The 9,772-nt window shown below is 42.9% G+C and overlaps 1 protein-coding gene across 1 annotated transcript; it reads right to left on the minus strand.

Moving 5' to 3' along the window:
• Nucleotides 1-253: 253 nt before the first annotated feature.
• On the minus strand, nt 254-9,432 carry LOC107300548 (multivesicular body subunit 12B-like). The gene is made up of 5 exons (XM_015829864.1): nt 9,322-9,432; nt 4,463-4,570; nt 1,786-1,882; nt 969-1,098; nt 254-380 (listed from the first exon to the last, which is right to left on the minus strand). Exons 1-5 carry the CDS (start codon nt 9,430-9,432, stop codon nt 254-256), a joined length of 573 nt encoding a protein of 190 aa, XP_015685350.1.
• Nucleotides 9,433-9,772: the final 340 nt, after the last annotated feature.

Genomic DNA, 9,772 nt, shown 5'->3' on the forward strand with positions numbered 1-9,772 from the left:
AACACAAATACAGACACAGATGGGTGATAAATAGGTTAGACATAGGGGAGTGTAAGATGTTGTGAGGGGATTTTGAAACTGGGTGTTTTTGAACTTAGGAATTTAGTCAGGAGACTTCAAAGTGGCCATAGATAGCAGCCAAGCGGGGAATTATGCTTCAAAAACTCTCCTTTTCAGTCCTTGCTTGAAAAGACTGTTGACTTAGGTTCATTCGGAAACCATCGTTGGCAAGGAAGAATGAAAAGCCCACCTCTCACCTGGGAAGGTTGGCAGCTGGTGTGGTGGCTGGTGCTTGTGGAGAAGGTGTGGTAGGCTGAGATGATTCATGATTTCGAGGGACCTTCCCCATCCGATACCAGATCCCCATGTTGTTCAATTCCCTTTCCATCAAAGAGAGAAAACAGTAAGATTCCTTCAACATAGAACGTAAAATAAAGTAATAGGTTCAAAGGGACCTTAGAGGTCTTCTACTCCAACTCCCTGCTCAAGCAGAAGACCCAAACCATTCCAGACAAATGGTTGTCCAATCTCTTCCTTAGAACCTCCAGTGTTGGAGCATTCACAACTTCTGGAGGTAAGCCGTTCCACTGATTAATCGTTCTCACTGTCAGGAAATTCTTCCTTAGTTCTAGGTTGCTTCTCTCCTTGGTTAGTTTCCATCCTTTGCTTCTTATCCTGCCTTCTGGTGCTTTGGAGAATAGGTGGACACCCCCCCCTCTTCTTTGTGGCAGCCCCTCAAATACTAGAACCCCGCTATCATGTCACCCCTAGTCCTTCTGTTTGTTACACTAGACATACCTAGTTCCCTCAATCATTCATCATATGGTTTATTGAGTTGGAAGAAGACACAACAAAAGACCCTTAGAACTGGTTTAGAAATGAGACAAGAGGTCCCACTGGAGAGGAAATCGGTCATCTGAAAAAAAAAGTCAAGTGAAAAGTCCTGAAAAACAAAAACACCTCCATACCCGATATACGTATATTGTTGAGGAGTTTGTTTGCCTCGGCCCAGTATGCGGACATCACAAATGGCGGCCTCTGTAGAATCCCGGGGGATAAATTTAATGCACAATCTCTTTTTCCGGAAAGCAGTTTCTTCTGAAAAAGACAGTGTGAGTTTAAAAGCTTACTCTTCTCTTTACAAGTAGTTGAAGGCTTAGAGGAGAGGAGAAACAGAGAGACACAAAGAACGAGAACAGTAATTGATTTGAACTTTTCCAGTTTCTCCTTCCCACTCCCCTGGGATCTTTCCATCTCCAACCCTTCTGGTCAAGTTGTAGAGAACGTCTATCCCTGGATCATGCAGAGACACGAATATCTGGACTTTTAAAACATGGTTGAACTTCTGCCGAAGGGAAATGCAAATTGTGGACTTAGTATATGGTGTCAATCCTAAAGAAAAAATGCTATCTTAGGGAGGAGGGCAAGATTACAACTCTTAGACATCAAGCTACATTGGATGAAGCTCACATTGGTTCCAGCTGTGGTGGTTCCTTATTATGTGTGAGGGGAAATTCATCCAGAACTTCTCAGAAGGTACCAATCCTGATGGCAGAATGTTGACCAAGATGTTTCTATACTTCAGGATTTTTTAGCTCCCCCCCCCCAGAACCTCGATCTTCTCTCGTCTAGTCTGGATTTTGATGTGTTGATCTTCAACTGAAACCCAACAATAGGGATACAGGTAGAATTCAACTCAATCCATAGCTGGTGCTTCACAGAATCCTCTCCCTGGTTGAATCTAGAGAGGATCTGATCACAGTAAAGGCTACTAACTCTACTTACGTGTATCCATAGTTTCTTGAATTGGGATGAAGCCGACGGGCAAAGTATCTTTTATGTCTATGAGTTTCATGTCAACCAAGACATTTCCTAAGTGACTCTGTTGGAAGAAAGGCAGAAGACTCAATGGCCGCCAAATAGTGGAGAATTCGGCTAAAGCTAAACCACCCCAATAAACAGAAATGACATTCCCACAAGACCATTAATCTGATGACTCCATTCATCCGGTCAAGAAGATTATTGTACAAACACAATCCATTTATCCAGACTTTCTCACAAACTATCCCTGCTCATCTGAGCTTCAGTTCAAGTTGGGGTGCTGGATCAAGAGGCGTGGCTTTGGAAGATTAAATCTTGGATAAGACAGTTATTCGAGTATTGGCAAAGAGACTGGAATGATCAGAAACATACATTCATTCATTCATTCATTCATTCATTCAATCAATCAAATCTATATTATGGTTACAGACCAGCATAAATCAGACTGTGACATTTGCTTAAAATACCTGTATTTGGGAGATCACTACCAAATTCCACAATGACCTAAGTCCATGTTGAACACTAGCAATGGCCATTAAATTTAGCAAAACTAAGCAGATTGATTAGGCAACTGATGAAAAAAAAGGGAAGCTCCCATAGTAGAGCATGTCTGTCTGTTTGTCTGTCTGTCTTAGGGTTGAACTGTGGGGTGTTCTCTGAGCTGCCTGTCACTACTAGGCTAGACAGCACCACTGGAACAAAGTTCACCCTCACATGCACTCAGCCTGGTCTTGAAATGTCTAGAAGATAGCTCAAGAGAACATCAAGAGAACATTTTTTTTAGCTGTCATCCAATGGTCCTGTGGACATCTGCAGTTCCGTTCTTGTAGCCCTTCAAAAGCTTTTTCTGCTTCAGAACTATGGAGATGTGGGTCTACAGATTCTTCTAAGGTGGGACTGGCTCCCTTGAAGTTCTAAAAGAAGGGAGGGGACCAGAATTGGTTGCAGAGACCAGGTTAGTCCTGCAGCCAGTGGGAAATAGGTTTGGTCCATCCCCGGTGATCTTCAGACCCCCTCAGAAGGAACATTTGGAACCCACATCTTTCCAGAGGCTCCTCTTTCCAAAATTACGAAGCATGGAAACAACTCCAGTTTTACGAAAACACAACCTTAGAGAAAAAAAAATACACAGGCAGGGAAGATCCTTATCTGAGCAAAAAAGGCATACATCCAGTTTGCTAATCAGCTTCATTTTTGAAGCTTGGCCTAAAAAGTCCAGAAAGCAAAGCAAAATGGGGGAAAAAATGGAGGGAAAAAGAGGCGATCCTCCATGCCAAGTTGGAACAAGGAACCCTGCTTTGAATCCAAGCAAACGTCGTCCCTTATTAATTAAGGGCTGGAGAAGAAACCGTGTTCTACAGCAATGCTCACATTTCATAACATTTCCCTCAGAAACCGTATCTGGTATCTTCCTTGTTTTGACAGTCATACAAGTAGAGGCCCATCATCCTGTGTCAGCATGACCCTTCTGGAAACATGTTTCGCTTGGGGGCGACTGGAAGGAGAGAAATGGATTTTGCATTCCCCCCCCAAGAATCTTGGCACACGGGACCAAAGAGAATTTGAATAATGGGGCACAAATCTGACTAGGAACCAAAAATGTTATGTGTGTCTGCCTTTGAGTCAGCCTCAACTTCTGGCAACTCACAGACAAGACCATACAACTTTCTTGGCAACATCTTTGGGGAGGGCTCCCTAGGACTCAGGGAGGACTAGCTCTGCCTCCCCCAGGGAAATTCCCATGGCTGAGACGAGACTAGAACTTGGGTTTCTGGGCTGCTAGTCCAGCAACTTTCAGCATTGTCCCATGAAGCGTTCATCATTATATGACTCTGGCTCTTGGGCTGAGAGACAGGGACCAGCCCAAAATCAGGCAGCTGGCTTTGGTGCCTACAGTCAGAGCAGAACTCATGGTCTCCTGGCTTCTGATCCAAGCTCAGAGTCTTCTGCCTCCTGGCCTCCTGCTTCTCATGAGTCTTCTGGCTTCTCATGGTCTCCTGGCTTCTAATCCAAGCTCAGGGTCTTCTGGCTTATGGCCTCCTGCTTCTTATGGTGTCCTGGCTCATGGTCTCCTGGTTTCTCCTGGTCTCTTGGCTTCTAATTAACTCACGGTCTTCTGCCTCCTGCTTCTCATGAGTCTTCTGGCTTCTCATGGTCACCTGGCTAATGATCTCCTAATCCAAGCTCAGTGTTTCCTGATTTCTAATTCAAATTCATGACCTCCTGAATTCTAAATCCAGGCCTTAACCACTAATCCAAACTGGCTCTTTAGGAACCAGTTATACTAATAGTTAATGCACAAAACTCCCTCTCCTTCAACCTTCCCATTACCCTAACCCCAAAAAGCAGTTGGACTTAGAGCTTCATCACCGAGGAAGAACTCAAAACGTGTTCTCTTTGATCCTACTTCAACCCCTTCATAGTTACACCACACTGGTTAGCGGATCAATTTGCCTAGTTACCTACGGCGAGTCAAATGACACATCCAGGATATCAGGCAAGGGAACTTGGCAAAAACACGCATGAATGTTTTTTTTCTTTCTTTCTTTCTCTCTTCCTTATTTTCTTTAGAATATCAGACCACAGACCTAAGTTTCGGACGGTAAGAAAATGTTTGGGCCAAAATAAGCAAGTCACTTACATTCTCTTTGGAGAAAGTCCGTGTGAAGCACAAATATCGTGTGACCTTGGATTTGAACAAGCCATCCTTCCAAAGATCAGCATCTAAGCCATCCGCGGTTTGTGCAACCTGAGGGAAAAAAGAGAAAGGGAGGGGTCAGGTCATCCGTCCGTCCGTCCGTCCATCCATCCATCTCACCTACCTACCTACCTACCCACCCACCCACCTACCTCTGTCTGTCTGTCTGTCTGTCTGTCTGTCTGTCTGTCTGTCTGTCTGTCTGTCTGTCTATCTATCTATCTATCTATCTATCCAAATACAAATATAAATAAAAGACAGAATAAAAATAGAAATATAGTAATAAATTTCTCCATTCTTCTATCTTCTATCTATCTATCTATCTATCTATCTATCTATCTATCTATCTATCTATCTATCTATCTATCTATCTATCTATCTATCTATCTATCTATCATAAAATCTGTTCTTGCTGGTAAATTTTACTTTCCTTTATAATGTTTTCTACCTGGAAAGATAAGCGAAAAACCCTGAAAAAGATGAAATTCTGTGTTATCAAACGTGCTGTTTTCGGGCAGACTTAAGAACTTTGGTATGCAATTGTTTTTCAATGTTGTTTATAAACGGCAAGCCAATAAACCCAGCATTCCTTTTTTTTTTTTAAAGGGGGGGGGGAGTTAAAAAAAAAAAGAAACTTCAAAGAGGTGATTTCATCTCAGGATAATTTCCTCCCGTCAGCCTTGAGCATTCTGACGACAAAACATTTGCCACAAAATGTGCGCAGCAGCGGTGGAATGTCGACAATGCCATTTCAGTTCAAATCTCCAAAAAGAAAAAAAAAAAGGGAAAGAAAGCTTTTTGGGATGTGCCAGAGAAAAAAAGAGAGAGCTTGCCAGACCCAAATCCTGGGAAATTGAAACATGAAGGAATCTACTAGGGGGGGGGGGGAGAAAACACCAAAAAACAAAACAGTGAAAAATAGCTGAAACTTGGAACAGAAGAAGAACCGAGGCTGGCCTTCCAAAGTCAAATAAATCCTTCATGTACCTTTTTTTTTTTTTTTTTTGCTTTTTTTTCCATTACAGAATGCAGCGTTTGTAAGTTCAGAAGAAAAGATCCTTTTATCAGGCTTTAAGAGAAGAGCTTTGAAAATGAACGCATCCCTTCCCTAACAGATTAAGAAAGGGGATCACGTGACCCCGGGACACTGCGACCGTCATAAATAGGAGTCAGTTTCTAAGCGTCTGAATTTTGATCACGTGACCTGCAACCGTCGTAAGTGTGAAAAATGGCCCTAAGTCCCTTTTTTCAGTGCCGTTGCAACTCTGAACGGTCACTAAATGAACTGTTTTAAGTCGAGGACCGGCTGTCGTGTTTCCCAGGCTCTGCAACCTTCAGAAATGTGAAATTTTCAACTCCCAGAATTCTCCAGCATGCTGGTTGCAGGACTCCCAGAATTCTGCAGCTGGCTGACTAGGGAATTCTGGGAGTTGAAGTCCACACAGAGGTTGAGAAACAGCTGAAGGCGGCTTAAGTGGGGGGGGGTCTCCCTTCCTATCAGCCACACCACAACTACTATATCTTGTCAACTTTCTCTCTCTCACACCAACAACTTAACCACTACACTGTCCTAGCAGCCGGCTCTTGCAAGGTTCAGCCAGCTGAGTTCCAGATTCCAGAGAGAAGCAACCTAAGGAGAAATTTCCTGACAGGGAGAACAAATTAATCAGTGGAACGGCTTGCCACCAGAAGTTGTGAACGTGGAGGTTTTTCAGAAGAGATCGGACAACCGTCTGCCTGAAATGGCATAGGGTCTCCTGCATGAGCAGGGGGTTGGACTAGAAGACCTCCAAGGTCCCTCCCCTCTCTGTTATTCTGTTATTCAACTCCCAGCATGCATTTCCTTGCACACAAGCCAACCCCCTGCTCTGCTGCGCACAACCGCAAACAGCCACTCAACACTTCAACCAAAGCACACTGGAGGTTTTCAGCTTTCTAGCAAACCACCACAATGACGCACCATCGCTAAGGGTTTATTTTTATTTTATTTTTTAAAGGAACTTCTCTTTCTCTGTTGTGTCTGGGGAGATTTATTGGGGGGTTTTAGGATTGGCTGTTCAAATAGCAAAAACGCCGCACCTGAAGAAAATCCGGAGAGCTTTTTTAAAAGCAGCAAAGGGGCTGAAAGTTTACTGGGAGAGAGACGGCACGGCCAAGGATAAACCCGAAAAACCGGATGGGTTTGTATGAATTCTGTTCCCTTTTTCATTAGTTCCCATTGAAATAGGTGGCCTATCTCTGTCTATCCATTTTATCCACCCGTTTTATCTATGTACCATCTATCCATCCATCTATCCACTCATCTATCCAAACTATCTATCCATTCCATACTGATTTATCAATCATCTATCCATTCTATACCTATTTATCAATTATCTATCTATCTATCTATCTATCTATCTATCTATCTATCTATCTATCTATCTATCTATCTATCTATCTATCTATCTATCTATCTATCTATCCATTTTATCCATCCATTGGATCTAGTTATCTCTCTCTCTCCAATCTATCCTAGCTAGCTAGCTATCCTATCCTTCTATCTATCCTATGTATTTATGTATCCATCCATCCATCCATCTATTTCTCTCTATACTCCCAGCTTGGTTTTTTGGGAGACTAAGATGGCCATTTCTAGCTCATTCTGTTTTCATCAGTTAGCCATACCCTTTATGGGATTCGAACCTGGGCAGACCCATACACCTGACAGATGGATCGAGAATCTTTCTTTCCGTCTCGCAAAACGTTTCAAAAGCCGGCTCCTGATTCTCACTTTGTGGAAAAACAAAGCAAAGCAAACAAAAAACACCCCAGCCATCCTTCTTGGAATTTGAAGTAGTGAACTTCAGGGCTGCCTTATCAGCTATCAGGTATGAGGAAATACAGTAGCTACTCACAGAAGGCTCCTGTTTGAGATTCCAGACAGATGATCTGCAAAATTCTTCTCCCCCCATATTAAAAATTCCAATCACCTCTCCTTTATTTTGTTTTCCCTAAAAAAAAAATATTATTTTTTCCCTGCAAGTTCTCCAAACAATATCATAGCTAGAAGGTGCTGGTTTGGCTGAAGCTAAAACCGGATCCGTCATCAGCTTAAATAGGGTCACAGCCAGAAGCTCTCAAAAACCTGCATTTTTGTAAGCTATGCAGCCAGGGCTCGGGGCAAAAAAACCCCCCAGCGTTAGTGGTTGATTACAAGAACAAAGCAAGCACTTAAGCCAGATTTATAGAGTCTGAAGAAACAGCCTGTGGTAAAAAGCAGGGATAGTATTGAAAATAAAATACGGCATCACCTTAGTAAATTTCCTTACACATAAATTCGATTTTTTTTTTTAAAGTCGCTAGTCCTCTTGAGGGTGTGAAAACTATCCTGCGACATCTGCCTCGGCACACTGTTGCAAAAATAATGAATCAACCGAACGACTTCCTTTTTACTGAACTCAGAAATGTGTACGCACAGTTTTTAATTTCTATTCCCTCCCCCCTTTTTTTATTAGAGTGCTTTAATTTTAAAATTGCTTTAGGAAAGAAAGAAAGAAAGAAAGAAAGAAAGAAAGAAAGAAAGAAAGAAAGAAAGAAAGAAAGAAAGAAAGAAAGAAAGAAAGAAAGAAAGAAAGAAAGAAAGAAAGAAAGAAAGAAAGAAAGAAAGAAAGAAAGAACTGAGCAGCAAGTGGTGTGGAATTATCCAAACAATCACCAAGTAGAAGGCAGAGAAACCTGGATTCAGATATGACCCCTCACCAAACCAGGATAGATTCCTGCATGGCTGTTGGAGAACAGCTAGCCTGCATTCTCACACAGTGTTAAGTCAGATATAGTTTACATCAGTGATGGCGAACCTTTTAGAGACCGCGTGCCCAAACTGCAACCCAAAACCCACTTATGCATCGTCGGGTGCCGGGTGGGTGTGGCCCATTGGCTGGGTGTGACCCATTGGGTGGGCGGGGCCCATTGGGTGGGCGTGGCTGCAGTGGTAACGGCAGACTGGGTGGGACTAAAAAGTTCAATCAATCAATTCCAACTTTGCAAGATCTTTTTTTTTCCCGCGAGAAGTTGAAATTGACTGATTGATTGAACCTTTTTTTTTTTTTGCACATGGCGGCAGAGGCCTAAAGCGAAAAGGTTTTATAAAACCCAGCTGAAGGCCTAGGACTGGGGCGATGGCGCATGTGCCCACAGAGAGGGCTCTGAGTGCCGCCTCTGGCACCCGTGCCATAGGTTCGCCACCACTGGTTTACATCTTCACTTGCCTGGGATACTCACTACTTACTTTAGCACAGGTGAAACAGTCTAACTTATTTTATTTTATTTATTGATAAAAGAGAATATTTGAAATGAAAAGCAACATTGAGAGGGCAAGCCACTGGAATATAACGTGAAAGCAAATCCCGCTTTTACTAGCTCTGATGAGGTTACCTAGTTTGGTAATGAAACGTCTGCAAGAACGAGAGGCATCAAGGACACCTTCCTCTTATTTATATATTGTGTGTATATGTTATACAGGTTTATAGGTTATGTTTATATGCCATCTCACCAACAAAGCAATTCTGGGTGGCTCAGGAAAAGATCATGGTTTATTTACTTGGGAATGATATGTGCCATGAACCCAGCTTTGCTAACCAGGCTTAAAGTTAGCTCCCAGCTCCAGAGAGTTCAGTGCTTTTTTTTTTTTAAAAAAAAAGAATACCCTGCAACGCACACTGCGTGCCAGCGCATTACACACACACACACACACACACTCGGAGGAGGAAGGAAAGGAGCAGGTATCAACCAGGGAATGGTTGGGTGGGCTTCATACTCACCACGTCGTAATTGGTCGGGGCCCGGTTCCGGGAGGCGACGACGCCAACGCCGGTAATGGGGTCCATAGGCACGTTGGCCAAAGCATCGGTGAGCTCTCTAACCTCTGGCATGGTGGATGGATCCTGGAAGACGAGAAGAGTTGGGAGGTAGAGACAGGTCAGAATGCAAATTTACAGACTGAATGCATCACAACAAACTGCCTTAACCAATCGTACGGGCTGGGACCTTGTCTGCAATCGAAATATTCTTAAAAAAATATTTTAAGAATGGCGTTTAACCTCCCCTCCCCACCCTTGGTCCCAGCCAAAATAATACCCCCAAGCAGAATAACAACAACAACAAAAGGATTTCCATGCATCATTCCCTGATTTTTTTTAATTTTCCAGAACTAAAAGAAGAGAAGTATTTTATTTTATTTATTTAGGGAATTTATAGGGCTGCCCGCTCACT

The sequence above is a fragment of the Protobothrops mucrosquamatus genome, unplaced genomic scaffold, assembly GCF_001527695.2.
Source record: "Protobothrops mucrosquamatus isolate PMUCROS unplaced genomic scaffold, P.Mucros_1.0 scaffold7384, whole genome shotgun sequence".
Classification (NCBI taxonomy): Eukaryota; Metazoa; Chordata; class Lepidosauria; order Squamata; family Viperidae; genus Protobothrops; species Protobothrops mucrosquamatus.

What these genes read in the sequence shown, in the direction of transcription:
- LOC107300548 (XM_015829864.1), bottom strand. Translation starts at nt 9,432, where the DNA reads ATGCCAGAGGTTAGAGAGCTCACCGATGCTTTGGCCAACGTGCCTATG. An exon ending in CCCCGACCAATTACGACGTG is followed by an intron (nt 4,571 to 9,321) that starts GTGAGTATGAAG and finishes TTTTTCCCTCAG; the next exon opens with GTTGCACAAACCGCGGATGG. An exon ending in CAACAATATACGTATATCGG is followed by an intron (nt 381 to 968) that starts GTATGGAGGTGT and finishes TTTGATGGAAAG; the next exon opens with GGAATTGAACAACATGGGGA.